Below are 18,468 nucleotides of genomic sequence, written 5' to 3'. Positions count from 1 at the left end.
TGCGGCACGCTGCCACACCTAAAAGCTTTAGGCAGCGTTTAGAGTGACAGCTGAGGCATATGCGCATATGCGTGACAATGCATTTCAGTGCGGTAATGCGGAGTACCACACTGAAATGCGTTAGTCTAACGCGTGATGCGTGATACTTGGCAGGGCTGGTTAACTCCAGACTCTCTGTGGTGATTCCTAACGTGGATCTGTTTGATAGCGCGCCTGCCCTCAAATTACATGCACTTGTGAAAATTAGTTTCAGCCTCTCCGGGAAGTCCGACATCGTCGCCCTCCGAGATTGAGAGCCCATCGTTCCCTGTTGCAGCGCCATCCATGGCCCACGGCTCCTCTTCGTTGGTGCGCGTCTAGGGGAGGGGGTGGGAAGAGGGGGGGGGGGGGGGGGGGGGGGTTGGAGAGAGTATTGTAAATTAGGGTGATAAAAACTCCGTCAACAGAACTTTCAGAGGATGTGACGAGTGCAAGGCCCTGGCGCCACCCCAGGACACACGCCATGGCAGCTTATGCGCGGTAAAATCACATTTTCTTGGGAAAGTTGTGAATTTTCAACTTCCTCCATTCCAATACAAGTTTATTAACAGGCACCGGTGGACTATAGGGGGCTCCAGCTGCGGCAGTTCATATTGAGCCAAGTTGGAGGGGAGGGCCACAGCGAATCTTATTTTATCCTCTACCTTACTGTCAGGGAAGGGCAGCGTGAAAACACGGAGGCACATGCTGCGAGGCCCGCAGGGGGTGGTGCACAACTTTACAACGGGAGCAATCAGCATCTCACTGAAATACAAATACATGTCAAAGGCTCACACTGAGGATCTAGCACCTCTAACACCTTGATTGAAAACAGAAAGCCGCCCATCAGCCCAAGAGCATAGATAGGCAGCACAGTACACCACCACCTCGCTTCTAAAAGGAAGGAGAACATGTAGATCAGCTGTGCCTTTCCCCTACTGAAAAACCCCGCGTAAAACAAGAAAAAATATTCACTTCAGTTTAGGGACAAATCAGGCAATACATTTTAAACAATGCACACCGTTCAATTACAATTTGCGGGTGTCATGCGACAGTAGGTTTAAACACCAGCAAAATGTGCATCTCACCCGCAGATGCACGACCAGGCACTGCGTGTCAGTGTAATTTTACGAGAAACACTTCTCTCGTGGCTGTGAGAGAAGAATTCTTTCTTGCACAGAACTATTAGTTAACGAGAGTGAACTGTCACCTCATGGTCTTTTTATTTGTAGCCGCACCATTAACCACCAAGTGACATGCTGAAACAGTGCCCATGCCACAGCACTGCAGTACAGTAAGTAGGTTTGTGTAGCAGTGCTGCACTTGCGGACTTCAGTACAAGCCTTGATACATAGCTCAGTTGGCTCACTTCAGGGCACTACATGCTGCTTTGAGGACCATATTTTCAATCTGTGGTTGACGTACTAGTGTCTTTGCCAAGGTTATGTATTCAAGATGTAAAACATGTTTTCAGGAGTACCAAAGACACTGTAGTTTCTGCATAAATCCCATGCAAATGGGGTGTGACTTTCAACACATTCCACATAAGAACACTGCCTAATTTGAAGTATTCAAACGTTTCCCCTAAAGTATACTGCTAACCCTTCTATATCTGACGGCATCTGGTATTTTTTTTATGTGTTTGTTGTATATCCCAAAAGTTGTGTTAGTTGTTGCCTTTTAAGCCAGGCGGACATTTTCTGTCCAATGGCTACCTGTGTTCTTGTTTAAGGAAGTATATTTTTTCTGTTAAATCCTGCATTCATTTAAGTCGTTCCTACACTGTCTCGTGAAGTTTATGCTGCTATGGAGACCTGCAGCTGGGCTGCAGAGTGTGAGAGGGCCTGCTCTACGTCGCCAGACTCACAAAAACAGTAATTGCCCGAGTGACGGTATAATATCCTAGTTGCACTTGCTATGCTATGGTATCAGCTTTGCTTATTTAGGCTAGCGCAGGTCATGAATGATCAGATCAAAGGTTCGTCTTCTGAGCAGCTGCAGTGCCTGCCTTCCCTCCTTCAGTCTGTCTCCGGTTAGTGCCCTTCCATTTCTGGTTCTTTGCAGCAGTTTCAAGATCTTCTTAGAGTTTATTGTTGCTCAAATGGGTGTACATTTCTGATATTTAAATTGTTTCCCTCGTCATCATTACTTGATTTTGCTCATGAGACGGTGTCACTCATAGTTGTTGAAATGTCACTCATAATTTCACTGAAATTATGGAAATGTCACACATAGCAATCTGAAACCTTGGCAGCTATGGGAGACAGACACAGGAAGACAGACAGAGTGAGAGGGAGAGAGAGGGAGGGAGTCAGACAAGAGGAGACAGAGGGAGATCGGCAGAGGGAAACAGACAGAGGGAGACAGAGGGAAGGAGACATTGGGAGGGAGAAAGAAGGATGGAGACAGAGGGGAAACATCCTTTACAATGCAACTTTTACCACGCAGTGCCTTTACGACGCAACTTTTACAACGCAAACCATTACAACGCATTGCGCTGGGGGGCGCTCTAGGATAGGGAATAGGTTTAATTTACTGTCCAACACCTTCCCTACTATTCACGGGGACTGGAGTTGGAATAGTAAATTAAACTATTCACTATCCAGCGCCCCAAAGCACTATGCGTTGTAATGGTATGCGTTGTAAAAAACGTGTTGTAAAAGCATGCGATGTAAAAGTATGCGTTGTGATGTCATACATCCGAGACAGAGGGAGACAGAGGACGACAGACAGAGGGATACAGACAGAGGGATACAGACAGAGGGAGATCGGCAGAGGGAAACAGACAGAGGGAACAGGCAGAGGGAGACAGAGAGAGACAGAGGGAAGGCGACACAGGGAGGGAGAAAGAAGGATGGAGACAGAGGGCGACAGACAGAGGGAGGGAGACAGATGGAGGGAGACAGATGGAGGGAGACAGACAGAGACAGAGGGAGGGAGACATAGGGAGGGAGACAGAGAGAGAAGGAAACAGAGAGGGAGACAGACAGAGGGAGGGAGACAGCGAGAGAGAGGGAGACAAACAGAAGGAGACAGACAGAGGGAGACAGACAGAGGGAGACAGACAGAGGGAGACAGAGGGAGACAGACAGACACACAGAGGGCGACACAGAGAGAGGGAGACAGAGAGAGAGGGAGACAGAGGGGGGGACAGAGGGAGACAGAGCGAGAGGGAGAGAAGGAGGGAGACTGTGATGGAGACAGAGGGAGGAGGGCAACAGAGGGAGGGAGACAGAGGGAGACAGAGGAAGGGAAACAGACAGAAGGAGACAGACAGAGGGAGACAGACAGAGGGAGCGAGACAGCGGGAGAGAAAGGGAGGGAGACAGAGAGAGAGAGGGAGACCGAAAGAGGGAGGGAGACAGAGAGAGAGAGGGAGACAGAGAGAGAGAGGGAGACAGAGAGAGAGGGAGACAGAGAGAGAGGGAGAGAGACGGAGAGAGACAGAGAGAGAGGGAGGGAGACAGAGAGAGGGAGGGAGACAGGGACAGGGAGGGAGACAGAGAGAGATAGAGACTGAGACAGGGACAGAATGAGACAGACAGAGACAGATAGAGGCAGGGACAGGGCAGAGACAGCAAGGGAGATAGAGACAGGGATAGACAGAGACTGGGACAGACAGACAGAGACAGACAGAGAGGCAGAGAGACTGTGAGGGAGACGGAGAGGGAGAGGAAGACAGAGGGAGAGAGAGAGGGAGGGAGAAGGTGGGAGACAGAGGGTGACAGAGGGAGGGAGTCAGAGAGAGAGGGAGACAGAGGGATACAGAGAGACCAAGACAGAGGGATACAGAGAGAAGGAGACAGAGGGAGGCAGAGAGAGACAGAGGGAGGGAGTCAGGGGGTGACAGAGGGAGACAGAAGGAGAGAGAGGTAGAGAGAGGGAGGGAGTCAGGGGGAGACAAATAAAGGGAGGGGGATACAGAGAGAGGGAGACAGAGGGAGGGAGACAGAGAGAGAGGGAGAGAGAGAGAGACAGAGGGAGGGAGACAGACAGAGGGAGACAGACAGGGAGGGAGAGGGAGGGAGACAGAGAGAGAGGGAGACAGACAGAGGGAGGGAGGCAGAGACAAACAGACAGAGGGAGACAGAGACAGAGGGAGACAGAGTTCGACAGAGAGAGGGAGACAGAGGGAGTGAGCCAGAGACAGAGGGAGACAGAGGGAGACAGACATAGAGAGGGAGGGAGACAGAGGGAGGGAGGGAGACAGAGGGAGGGAGACAGGGACGGAGACAGAGGGAGACGGAGAGGGAGACTGACAGAGGGAGGAGGGCAACAGAGGGAGACAGAGGGAGGGAGACAGACAGAGGGAGGGAGAAAGAGAGAGAGAGAGGGAGACTGAGAGAGAGGGAGACAGAGAGAGAGTGGGAGAGAGAGAGAGAGAGAGAGAGGGAGAGAGACTGAGACAGAGAGAGAGGGGAGACAGAGAAAGAGAGGGAGACAGAGAGAGGGAGGGAGACAGAGACAGACAGAGATAGAGACAGAGACAGGGACAGACAGAGACAGATAGAGGCAGGGCCAGGGGCAGACAGATAGAGGCAGAGACAGACAGAGACAGAGAGGGAGATAGAGACAGGGACAGACAGAGACCGGGACAGACAGACACAGGGACAGACAGACAGATAGAGGCAGAGACAGGGGCAGGGACAAACATATAGAGACAAAGACAGACAGAGAGGCAGAGAGACGGAGAGGGAGACGGAGAGGAAGACGGAGAGGAAGACAGAGAGAGGGAGAGAGAGTGAGAGGAAGACATAGAGAGGGAGGGAGAAGGAGGGAGACAGAGGGATATAGTGAGAGCGAGAGTGAGGGATACAGAGAGAAGGAGACATAGGGAGGGAGTCAGGGGGAGACGGCAGGAGGCAGAGGGAGAGAGAGGGAGAGGGAAGGAGTCAGGGGGAGACAGATGAAGGGAGAGGAAGACATAGAGAGGGAGGCAGAGGGAGGGAGACAGAGGGAGGGAGACAGAGGGAGGGGGACAGAGGGAGAGAGAGGGAGGGAGACAGAGGGAGGGGACAGAGGGAGAGAGTTAGAGGGAGACAGAGCGAGAGGGAGACAGAGAGAGAGGGAGACAGAGAGAGAGGGAGAGACAGAGGGAGGGAGACAGATGGAGGGAGACAGGCAAGAGGAGACAGAGGGAGACAGACAGAGGGAACAGACAGGGAAACAGACAGAGGGAGACAGATGGAGGGGGAGAGAGAGGGAGGCAGAGGGTGACAGACAGATGGAGGGAGACAGACAGAGGGAGCCAGAGGAATGAGACAGACAGAGGGAGGTAGAGAGACAGAGGGAGACAGACGGAAACAGACAGAGGGAGAGAGAGGGAGGGAGACAGAGAGAGGGAGACAGAGGGCGACATACAGAGGGAGACAGAGGGGGACAAAAAGGGAGACAGACAGACAGAGGGAGGGAGGGAGACAGACAGAGGGAGACGGAGGGAGAAAGACAGAGGGAGACAGAGGAAGCAAGACAGACAGAGGGAGGGAGACAGAGGGAGAGGGAGGGAGACAGAGGGAGGGAGACAGAGAGAGGGAGACAGGCAGAGTGAGTGAGACAGAGGGAGACGGAGGAAGAGGGAGAGAGGGAGGGAGACAGAGAGAGGGAGGGAGAGATAGAGAGAGGGAGGGAGGGAGACAATGAGAGGGAGGGAGATAGAGAGAGAGAGAGAGAAAGAGCGAGCGAGAGAGATGTGTGTATACCACGCCTGGTGGCTCAGTGGACCAAAGTGTCCACTGCAGGGGCCTGTGTTCAACCTCATGGTCACCATTTTTTTTCTCTAGCCCCGCTCACCCTCCCCCACTGACCCCGCCCCTTACAGTGCGGCCCTCGGCCACAAACCACACTGTAAATTTGGCACCAGAGAGAAAGTTTGTGAGTACCCATGCTCTAACATAACTACACACACACACACTAGCATTTTTCAACAAACATCATCTTAAACGTTCTCAGAGTGCATGCATTTTCATCTTGAATTTATACTTATCAATTTTGGTATACATACATTAATTAAACCAAAAAAAGCCTCTAATTTAGTAAGCTGAGCTGCAGAGAGGAGTAGCTCATGAGTTACTTGAGAATCCTGAAGTGGTTGGTGCATGCATGCCAACACACGGGATTCAGCCAGGAGACTCCCAATTTTATTTATCCTGGCTTTATTTTAGCGGTCTCCCCCAAAAATTGCCTCCATTTCAATGCAAGTCAGTGGGGAAAATACATTATTCTGTTTTTTTTTCTATGTCTCCCTCTTGTGTTTCTAAATGTTGCCATGTACGTTATTGGTGCCTGGCTGGAGGCATTCATTTGATTAAACATGCAATTTTTTTAAGTAGTACATTTGTTTTTGTGAAAATTGTGTGTGGCCTCGGAGGGCAGAAAAGCATTCTACCAGCTTTCAAAAATCTGTTTTGCGCCTAAGACTTACTACTTTCGGTTTGACTTCTTCACTTTTTTGAGTACTGGTGGAAGGAGTCTAAAAGTAAAACAGAAAAGAAGTATTTAAGCTGTGGAAATATGTTACTGTTATACCAATTTTAGGGATTAAGGCAACAATTTGCACCACTATTAGAGTACATGTGCTAGCGTCAAGATTGTTTTCCCAAAGAAACAAACAAAAGAGAGAGCCTTTTCCTCAATTTTCTGTCCTTAATTCAGTTTTGTTTTTTAATAATTGCTGAAAGCCAAATAGCCAACGCGTTTCGTCCGTAACCGGACTTCTTCAGTGCTGGATAGATCGTATCGGGATCAGTTTCACATTTGACTCATGCTGTTGACGAGTTGTTGATTTAAATGGTATATATTTTTTTGTTTATTGATTTTTTCTCGAGGTTCCCAATGATGTGTTGATCACTTAGACATAGGTCTTGTTCAGGCAAAAGGTAAGCCCAAAGCACCACAAAATTCTGAGTAGCAATATGATCTTCCAGAAAATGTCAATGTGTTATACCTGTTATTTACCTTAAATTGGGAACTTAACTTTGAAGGGTGCAGTCCAAATCTAAAGTGAAATATGTTACTGTACAACCTATACATGTACACTCTTAGATTTATAAATCCACAGAAATACACAGGACGCCAGATTCACAAAGCAACTCCTGTGCATTTACTCCTAAGCATATGCACGTATTTAAGAATTTTTGGCTCTTCTGAATCCTTGCCAGTGGTATGTTATGGAAAGCTGAGCCATTCACAGTTTTCCAGATGGGCCCTTGAGAACGTCTTGAAACTTTTTGTGATTATGTACTCCCCACAGATTGGAATTGTACACACTGTGCAGCACTGCTGTGCAATTGCATGTTTATTTCTTCTTGTTTTTTTAATACGCAGAAAACATTTTTCTATTTGGAGAATCAACTATCCCTATAGCCCTCGAGGTTTGGGTGAGGTCTCTTCCTCTTCACATCATGGAAAGGGAATGAGTCCAGCCTTTGTCGGGTGTAAATCTCCACCTCTATTCAGATGGTGGAAGGGTCAGAGATGAGTTTGTGAATGTTAAGAGAAAGTAGGGTGATATTATGTAGGAGTAAATGGATCTGAGTCTGTATGGTCACCTTTAGTGAGTCTATTGTAAGCACTAATCCAGCCAATTTCGATTGTGAAAGTGCTTTTATGAACGAAAATGCTTTTGTGAATCAGTCCCAAGATGTCCAGCATGACCACAGAGCACCAAAAATTTCTCATGTCTACATCGTGGATGTTCTAGACCTACACATAACCATGGAAAAACATTGAACTCAAGGCAAAGATACAGGAATACAGAGGCACAATGGTAAGAAATGAAACAAGGATGCATTGAGCATGGGATAGGATGAGCTGGAGAAATGTCGACATAAGACTAATGAATGGACTGGATGAACGGGTGAAAAGTAGTGCTAAGGGCTGTGCACACTGCGAAACAAGGGCCGGGTTTAGCACCGGTGGTGTCTGGTGCGACAATCCTTTTTAGTGCCCCTCCTCCCAATGACCTCCTCCTCAAGATTCACAAACATTTTATTTGTTATAAGCACTTGTAAAAGCTGGCCTTTCTAATCCTCCCGGCAATCCACATAAAATACAGACCTGTTCTTTGCAGTAGGCATTTTAACCCTGTGCTCTACTTTATGGCGAGTCTAAACTGCCACTAGACAAAACTCCCATTGCTCTTTTGCAGGACTATTAATTGCAACAGTTATCGTGCCATTTTTATTGCTGGCTGAAACCTGGGAGCACAAGATACTCTGCAGTAGGTGCCTTTAAATGGCTAAACACAGCGCCCCCTTGAGGTCGGTTCCCCCTCTCCACGTCAGCGCCCAGTGCGGCCGCACAGGCCGCATCGCCCTAAAGCGGCACTGCTTGGAGTGGACAAGTAATGAGTTTCAAATTGAAGTCTGCTAGAGCAGGACACCAGCAACCCCATTCCATGTGAGGAAGTAATGCTGATTCAGATAGTAGTGCTGCCTTAATTGTGAAAAGTAATGCAAGAACACCGCACTTCGAATTCTTCCCACATGTACATTTCACCAGAAAAAATATGGCGACATATGTAAGATAAATACAACGTGTAGGAATCGATGTGGAAACAGTGATTCAGGAATGAATATACAGATTTACTAGGCAGCAATTACGTAGGCCTCAAACCTGATTTGGACCCATATGGATAATGAAGGTCGAAGCCATTCCAGAGGTGATCAGAATACTTGAGACAAACTTGCTCCCCAGCCTACTATGGATTGAGATGTGATGCGGTGCAAACCCGGAAACCCTAAAGCTTTCAGCAAATGTATATAAACTGCTGAATATACTGACTTTCTCAAGTGATACATCCTCAGGTATCTAGTCCTGCTTCTGGGCAGGAACACTCTCAGAAGTTAGATGGAGGAAACTCAAAAGAATTCTCCCTTCAGAGATTATTGGGTTTGCATGGACTTTGACCGATGTGTCACAGATCCTATTTGTAGCAAACAATATTTTTGTGAAATAAATAGAGCTGGATATATAAATTCACAAACAACTGCTTCAGCTGGTATGGAGTATGGACCACTTTCTGAGCGTAAAGTCTAGGCGCGGTATAGAACATAAAAATTGGTGCATGTCGAATATGGTTCTTGAAAACCTGAAGAAAGTTTCCAGGACCTGCATATAATGACTAGAGATTCATTGGAGTGATAATGCAGAAGGCGAACTGGGTGAGTGATGGGAATATAGAGAACATACATGGAGAGTCATTTGTGATTGTAAGAGTAGGAAAGTAAGCACTGGTGACATTATGTAAAGATATGAACGTCTATAATTGTAGTACATTTCAGGATATTCTGGCTGGTGCACCTAGCCCACAATGAACTCAAAATATTGTTTTGGCTCATATTATAAAATCGTTTCAACTATTATATTAAAAAGCAAGTTATCAATAGATCCGTGGCGGTTCCTCCGCTAAGGCGGCAGGGCGTTGCCCCACTGACAGGAACAGCAAAGAAAGGAAATATAAAAATTATAATAACAATGTTATTAGCTTTTATTTTTTCCTCCTGCTGTGGCAGAGCGTGAAGGGGCAGGCGGAGCTTCAGGGGAGGAGTGGTAAAACACTCCTGTGCGCAATCACTGTTTGGTCGGCCCGCTCCAGCCGCCCAAAACAGTCATTCGCACTTCCCTGTTTTCCATGCAGGCTGCATTACAGCCTGCATGGAGAACATGCCCACCCCTCCAGCCCCTGGCTGAGAGCCATGTCATGGCACTCAAACCAATCATAACGCTGCATTCCAGTGTTGTGATTGGCGTGGGGGTGGGAGTCTGGCTGCCTACTTCCTGTTCCAACCTGGAGGGGGACATAGGCGAGCAGGAGAGAAGATGTGGGACCCGGCAGCATCAGCAAGGTAAGTTTTATTTTATTTTAACCAATTTCTGGTATTCTCACTCGTTTTTCCTGACGCTCTAAATGACAGAGACAGAGTTCAGTATAAGTATAGGTATAGGTTCAGTATAAGTATTATAGTCCAATAACATCTTATCCTCCGTAACGGGCACTTTTCAAAATGTTAGGCTCACGTAGCACTGTGGTGAAATCCCAAGAACCCCAGTTTATAGAAAAGCATATCAAGGAGACTTGAAAAAAGAAAAAATTGCAAGTCTTATGAGTGGACTGAACTGAAAGACAGGACTTATAAAGCATAAATAAATGCTGAACAAATCATGGAACTAAGGGTTGAATAAATAACATGAAGAGAAAAGCCTGGCACTGTTTTCTCTAAAAAGTAAAATTGTTGCACAAGCAATAAAGTTGTATCTGCTTTTTAATTTGTGGATCAGCAAAGCCAAAGAGGTACAGAGGCTGGTGAGTCTAACAAGGGAACCTGATCTTACTCTGTGGTACATGATGGACAAAGCATGCCTCTAGATCTCTCATTGTATATAAGCATCACATACTCAGTGCTAACCATGGTACCCTTAATTTTTCACACATGTATATCAACATACTATCTGGCAGATGCATCAAAGTTATGTTTTGCGAGTCCTTAATAGCGAATTTTAAGGAATCGCTATTAAAGACTCGCAAAACGGGATGCATGTAGGAATCGCAATGTTATTAGCGATTCCTGCAGATTCCTTATTTGCGATTCGGTAATAGCTAATCGCTAATAAGGAATGGCTTTCCCATTCATTCCTATGGACCTAAAGGCCGATAGGAATGAATTGGAAAGCCATTCCTTATTAGCGATTAGCTATTACCGAATCGCTAATGTTCCGCTATTTCAAGGGTGCCAGGGTGTCCAAAGGACACCCTGTTGCACCCCTGAATTGGACCTGTGCACAAATGTTACACACACACATGCCCTAAGGGCATGTGTGTGCGCAACATGTTACTTTGAGAAATGCACTAAAGTGCATTTTTCAAAGTTTTAGCAAATTACCACGAAGTTCAACTTCATGGTAATTTGCTCCCCCTATTAGCGAATTCGCTATTTTTTTGGGTTTCATGGATTGCATTTAAGTAATCTCATTTTGGGATTCCTTAAATGCAAGAGCAATTTAAGGAATCGTTATTTAGAGATTCCTTAAATTGCGATTTCTGCATTTGGGATGATGCATCCCAAATGCAAAAATACCGGGAGCAAACGGCCAGATTATGAGAATCTGCCCGTTTACTCCCGGTATTTTCTTTGATGCATCTGCCTGTAAATATATTAACTTCTTTAAGTGATGTTTCTGCAGGTGTCAAATCCAGCTTCTGGTTGACAACATCAGAAGAAAGTAGCTGGAAGAAACCAAAAAACAACTAACATTTACAACAAGAAAAACTTATATCTGCTTCAAATTTTACACTTTGTTTTTGCAAATCCATAGAGCTCTATCTCTTGTACTTCCGAGTTTATCCAGTAGCTGATTGCAAATGTGGGAGGTGCTCTGGCTGGCAGCTTATAAAGAATTTTGAGAAAAGGACTAAATACTCCCTCAAGAAATTGATTTGGCTGATGGGAAATTGGTCGCTTTACAAGCATTCAAAGAATTATCTGGGCATATATTTACTCATTGAAAATAGCAGATGTCCCCAAAAGTTCTAGAAAATCTGGAGAATGTCTACAATTCTTTTATATCCAGACTGTGGTAAAGTGAGGGTCCTGTAGTGGGACATGGGGAAGTTCGAGAATATAAAACCCAACGAGTTAGAATCCTTAGGAGGAGGAAGAAAATAAGTATGAAGTATGAACATTGAGCAGCCTCTCGAGTCGAGATACGTAACAAGAAGAACATAGACATACATGTGTTCTGCTTTTAGGAAGTCCAGTCTAATGCACCTTACCCATACTGAATCAAAAATAGTTTTGGAGATTTTAATATAAAAGCAATATAACACAATTACTTACTACATTCTAGACAGGCTCTTCACTTTCCACAGTCATGGGAAGGGGCTTCTTCCAGTGCCTCTGTGTTTCCCCCTCCCACCACCCGATGGTCCAGCCGTCACCTCCACAGCCCAGTAAGTGCTTTTGGAATGTTTGGGTGTTTGTATGAATGTATGATTATTTGTGCAGGTGTGGAAAGGGTGTGCCAAAGTTAGTGCAGATACATGCTTGAGAATGGATGGTGGATGTGTGTATGTGTGCTTGTCAAATGATGGGTGCGAGTGAGTGTGAGCATGTGTGTGCTCTTGTGAGTGGATGGGTGAAAGTGAGTATGCACATGTGTTCCCGCACCATTAGTTGTAAAAATCACAAGCCGCCATTGGTTCTTGCTAAGGAGCAGAATCATTGCACACAAAATAAATGTATATGTGTTTTCAAATGTGTTCATCTGCAAAGCCATGAAGGTGAAGAGGGTGGAAAGTCAAACCAGAGAACCAGGTCCTACTCTGTTGTAGATGATGGGCAAAGTGTCCCTCTAATTCTTTCATTGCGTGTAAGCAACATCAGAAGTAGGTGGCTAAAAAACAGAAAAAACCACCAGATCCCAGAATTTTATACAATTATGTCTTGGTGGGAGGGTGTGGAGCAAGACAGCATTTTCTCAAAAGGAGTAAATGATACAGTCTCTAATTAAACACCAACATACACATGTATAGTGTAGCCTGAAACACTTCCAAAGCAGCAGCGGCTCGCCATGGGAGTGCTGCGGGGCGGTGGGACAGGCAGGGGAGGGGCTTGGTGGGGGGGTAGTGCAGTCCGACATACGACGGACAAGAGTAAGGTAAGTAATAAAATAAGTAAAACAATTCACCTTACGCACGCTGCATCACCGAGTTGGCGATGCAGCATCCGTCATATGTTGAACTGCACTACCCCCTCGCCCAGCCCTTCCCCCACCTGCCCACCACCCCGCAGCACTCCCAAGGCGAGCTGCTACTGTTCAAAAGAGCATGAGTGAAAGATAAACCATAGGAACATCCAGTTTCCCCTCTATTGTTGATGTCCTTGGTAAGGTTGAAAATGTGCAATAATGGGGTGCACCTGGGTAAATTGTCTTTCCCACACCCTCAAAATCTGGAAAAGTTTACAATACTTGTTTATACAGACTGTGGATGAAGTGTTTAAGTTGAGATGCATGAATGGAAAGGGGAGAACATAAGGCTCAAGAAGTGAGTCTTCAAGAGTTGCAGGAGGAAGACAATAAGCACAAATAACATTGATCAGTTTCTTGAATGGAGATAGGGTACAACATGAACAGTTATAGAATTGTGATCTGCTTTGGGTAAATTCTCTCCAGTGTGCCAAGCCCACACTGAGTAGGGAAGGGCTTTTTGGATTTTATTATCCGAAACCATAACTACTTACTACGTCCTGGATGGCATTATCGCTTTCCACAGCACTAGGATGGGGGCTCTAATGGTAAAAGAGTAAGTCAGAAAGAATCTAATTTATTTTGTACAAATGCCACATCAGTTACAGAGGAAAAACATGGCATGTATGCACTAATCCCCTCACAGCAAGTTCAGCACTATTCTAGGATAGATCAGAACTTATCCAAATGAGGTTGAGGAGAAAGTTGGATGAGTCGGAGATGTTTAGATTGCACATGAGGAAACTATATCTGTGGGTGAGACCTAAAAACCTGGAAAGTATGTGGTAATGACCTTACAACACGTTCATTATTGTTCTTGGATATATCGGATATTATCTTTATAAGAAAGACGACACAGTTGTGTGGGTCATGGAGGCTAATAACTCACGATTATTTATAATATTTTCTCATACAGGAATATATTGCATTTGTGAAGTTCTAATACAACACTATAACAAGGGAAACTAATTCTGTCAGCACCGGCAAACGATTGGTGCCAACTCCATATTAGTATAAGCCAGAAATTGAGTTCATAGAAAAGAAAATATATTTAAAGAAATCATGGTTCAACAGTTGCTAGGTCATATATGCAAAAAAATAAACGTGTGTAACTTTGAAATCCCACATGCTGGAAAACATAAAAAATGACCCCTGGCAGCTGTACCTCCAAATTAACTGGGTGAATGGTACTCGAGGGGCAAGAGTCTTACCAAAACGACAAATGCTGAAAAACCAGAACTGTTTGAAGGATGAATATATACCTGAAGTGGAAAGCCTGGAACACTTTTTACTAAGAAGCTGAATCAGTGCCCAAGAAATAAGCCTGTATGTGCTTTGAAAAGTGTCCATCAGCAAATCCCAAAAAGTCTGGTTAGTCACAGGTATATATTAACAGAGTGAATATACTGACCTCATCGGGTGACGCTTCCTTAGCTGTCTGAACCAGCTTCTGGTAGGCCTCATCATAGGTAAGTTTCTGGAAGATGCAAAACAATAACATTTAGAAGGAGGTAAAACTATGCGTGTTCCTCATCTTACAATTCGTTTTCTCAAATCCAATGGTGGCCCTAGGCAGCGCACCCAAACCAACGGACCACGCACCCAACCTGGGTTTCATCCTGGACTCCTCCCTGTCAATGTCCAGAAAAGTCAAAGCCGTCTCGTCTTCATGTTTCAACATCCTACGCATGCTCCGAAAGATCTTCCGATGGATCCCCACCGAAACCAGGAAGACGGTCACCCAGGCACTTGTCACCAGCCGACTGGACTACGGAAACACCCTTTACACCAGAACCACAGCAAGACTGCAGAAAAGACTCCAACGCATCCAGAACGCCTCCGCATGACTCATCCTGGACATCCCCCGCCACAGCCACATCTCCGGACACCTGAAAGACCTGCACTGGCTCCCCATCAGCAAAATAATCACGTTCCGCCTCCTCACCCACGCACACAAAGCTCTCCATGACCGATGCCCCAGGTACCTCAACAACCGCCTGACCTTCTACACTCCCACCCGCCAACTACGATCGACCAGCCACGCCCTCGCCATCATTCCACGCATCCGAAGAGCCACCATGGGAGGAAGATCCGTCTCCAACCTGGCAGCCAAGACCTGGAACTCCCTCCCCATCCACCTCCGTCTTACCCAAGACCACCTCTCCTTCAGGAAGCAACTCAAGACCTGGCTATTCGAGCAGTAGCGGACCCCCCCCCCAAAGCGCCTTGAGACCCTCCGGGTGAGTAGTGCGCTATACAAATTTCCTGATTGATTGATTGATTGATATTGATGTGATTACTGGTTCCCAATGTCTTTGACCTCCTCGCCCTTGATGGTGCAGTCTTGAGTCAAGTAGCCAAAAGAGAATGTGGAGAAATAGAAGGATGTAAATAGTAAAAAAAATGATTTGACTGAAATGGTCAACTGTGTGTGCATTCAAAGGGCCGTCTCCAGCCGCGGGCGCTGCAGGTAGGAGAGGTGGGACTAGGTGAGGGGGGGGCGGATTTCGAGAGACGACCACGAGGGGGAATTATTTATTTATTGAATTTTCTCTCGTGGTCATCTCTCGAAATCCCCCCTCACCAGGCCCCATGCCCCACCGCTCTTACCTGCAGCGGATGTGGCTGATTGTCTCTGGGAACCAATAGGAGCATAGATAATGTTGGACAAATCGGAGACTTGATCTGACTGATAATGAGTGGTGTACCTCTATACCCCCATTCCACCCCTCCGACCCCCTTGTTGACAGTGAGAAGCTGTTCGGAAGTGGAACCTTTTCTTACGGAAAACAGCACGAATCATTGAAACAAGAAAGCCTTGAACAGACCTCAGGCCTACGCATTAAAAGGGGCGAAACTTGTGTTGGCTGTGCAAATCTTCAAGATGATTTTATTTATAAACAGATGAATAATCTACTTAATTGAAGAATTTAGAATGCTTACCTAATGAATTGACGAATTTCAACTCAAAACAACAGGATGCATCCTGTATGTAGTTGTCACTGTTCCTCGTGAACAATATGTTCTCAACCTTGAGTTTCTTTTAACACTGATTTATCAAACAGAATTAAAAAAGCATAACCCACCATAAGGCGTATATGTAAACAAAACTGTTTTTATCTAAATTAATTGCAAAAAGTCATGGATCACAAATACATTTTTGTGTGTTACGTATTAGAAAAATACATATTGTACAAACACAGTATTTATGATACATGATTTTGCCTCTGACGAAGGGACGTGCTAAGTCCCGAAATGCATTGGGCTCTGGTCTGTTTGGAATCATGACATCTGTGATCCTCAATTCATATGTATTATCATTTATGAAGTTAAATATGTGCTGAACTTCATTGTATTTACATTTTGCAATGTATGATTTATTGTCCCCAGAAGGACAACAGCAGTGAATGTATTTACAATATGTAACACACAAAAAAGTATTTGTGATCCATGATTTATTGCAATTAAAAATGTTGTTTAAATTTACGCCTTATGGTGGGTTATACCTTTTTTAAATTCTGTTTGATATATCAGTGTTAAAAGAAACTCACGGTTGAGAACATATTGTTCACGAGGAACAGTGCACACTACATACAGGATGCATCCTGTTGTTTTGAGTTTTCATTGTATGTGTAGCCAACACATGACTTTGAAAATTAAAAGTTTTATAGATAACCTGGTAGATTTGAGTGCGCCTTTAACCATTTATTCTTGACAAATTTCAAGACATGTAATATAGGATGTTTAGCATTTGTAATCAAAAAACATTTATGTTGTCATGAGGCGGTGGCTTTACTCACCTCCCAAATGGGAATCACTTAGCAACTACTATACAATAGTGTAGTGGTACTGTAGGGCCATCATACATTAGATCAAAACAGTGGCACTTGCTATATCTTTCTCGTGAGTATGTGAGGCAAGATGAAATGCTGGGTGAATCCAGTGAAAGAAATATTTGGATTGGGAGACGAAGTAATAATACTCTAAATAGTGGGTGGCCATTCCACCCCTGGAGTAACGTTGTATCAGCATGGCTTAATGTATTCTAGACTGTTTATTGGCCCATGCAAAAGTCATACAAAATGGAGCAGCTTATGCTGAAAAAGGTATTTTTGTAAGGGGCAGTGAAGCAATTACAAATAGGTAAAGCAGTCTGGGGAGGAAACGTCTGCTATGCTAGAGAACGTATGAGAGGAGCCTAGTGTTGTGTCTGCTGCTTGATTTTGTGGACTGTTGGGCCATAATTAGCACATATAACTAGTGCAGAGTCTCAGTATATATGTATTCCGAGATAAAGTGTTGGATTATGACACCAAAAAATGGGGAGGTTTGTAATTTGTTGGGATACAGTGCACGTCAGTGGACCATCATGGACTTATCCCAGTTAATTTGAATTCCAAAGAATTGTCCAGATTTAATTATCTCTCTCAGAACAGGGTTTTGGTTAACCACAGGATATACCTTTTACAGTATTATGTTGCTGGCATATAAGGATGTAAGGAAGGCCTGCTGTGACTTTTGAACAGCATTTGACCGCTGAAAAAGAGCATACCGGACCCTATAATTTAGCACACGCGCTATCATAGATCTAGATGGTGCTGCCGGAGGAGGGCAAACACCCAGGGATCGAAGCATCCTTTCAACTAGGGACATAGATGATAGGTTGCCTGTGCCATTTGCCATATACGTGGGGTCCACTGGACCCCACGTATATTTTTGACCCGGGCAGATCACAGTAACTACTGATTCAGGTAACTTCCACACCCTCTCCCCTTCCCTTGCCTGGGCCCGCAGTCTTGTACCAGCATATAATGTCCCTTTAAAGTCTTCCTCTGTTATTATAATCTAAGGTCTACTCCGTTTTGTTCCCCACCCCTACAGCCTCTTCACCGCCCCCATTCACCAACGTGGGAACTACCTACAGTCCTACCCTCCACAATACCAGACCCTGCGATTACTGACAATTCAGCGCTTTATAGCATTTCCCCATTAAGGTAATTACAGTACCGCCAACAACCGATGAGGCCTGTCCTTGCTCTTGGATTCCAAATATTAACTTTATCGCCTTTGCCTTTTGGAGCAGGACCTTTATTGACTCCTGATGGGATACCCTCCATAACTCACTCTTGCCTGCATTTGATGCCATACTTTACTCCAGTGGGACTGCGCACCTATATTGAAAGTGAGTTCACATTATCCTTCCACAGCTTCTCACTATAAGATAGGGCATGATCAGTCCTCAGATATATTCTCAAATTGCATTACCTAGCAAACCTCCGCATCTTGCGACTTTGTGGCCCATATCACTTCAGAAACTCTACCGTATCTGCCTTCACAGTGCTATATATTTTGAGAAAAAAGCTGTTTAATATTTGTAACTACCGGCTTCTGTAAAATACTATGCTCACTAGTCTAATATGGCATCCTACGGAATCTGTAGAAACTTTAATAATACAGGTTATTTATTATTTATTTATTTAGTGTGTTTTGGTATCGCGCACAGCTACCCCAACGGGGTGTCCCGGCGCTCCTGTATAACTACATGCAAACCTTTGATGGTTAATTGAGGCAGAAGTAACTCAGCAGAACTGGTGAGTTTTGAGTGCTCGCCGGAAAGGTTGTTCGTCTTTGATCAGCCGGATGGCATTAGGGAGTTTATTCCATAAGGCCGCTGTCAACACTGGGAAAGTTTTCCCACCTGAGCGG

At 45.3% G+C, this 18,468-nt stretch overlaps 1 protein-coding gene across 1 annotated transcript in view; it reads right to left on the bottom strand.

Moving 5' to 3' along the window:
* LOC144752451 (uncharacterized) overlaps positions 1 to 18,468 on the bottom strand; it is a 156,541-nt gene that overhangs the window by 82,395 nt on the left and 55,678 nt on the right. The window contains exon 6 of the mRNA XM_078640375.1: positions 6,440 to 6,487. Within this exon, the coding sequence (XP_078496501.1) occupies positions 6,440 to 6,487 (48 nt within the window). The remainder of the gene's footprint in view (positions 1 to 6,439; positions 6,488 to 18,468) is intronic.

This window comes from Lissotriton helveticus, chromosome 5_1 (assembly GCF_964261635.1).
Source record: "Lissotriton helveticus chromosome 5_1, aLisHel1.1, whole genome shotgun sequence".
Taxonomy (NCBI): Eukaryota; Metazoa; Chordata; class Amphibia; order Caudata; family Salamandridae; genus Lissotriton; species Lissotriton helveticus.
The sequence above is the reverse complement of the archived record's forward strand: the minus strand, read 5'-3'. Positions and strand labels throughout refer to the sequence as shown.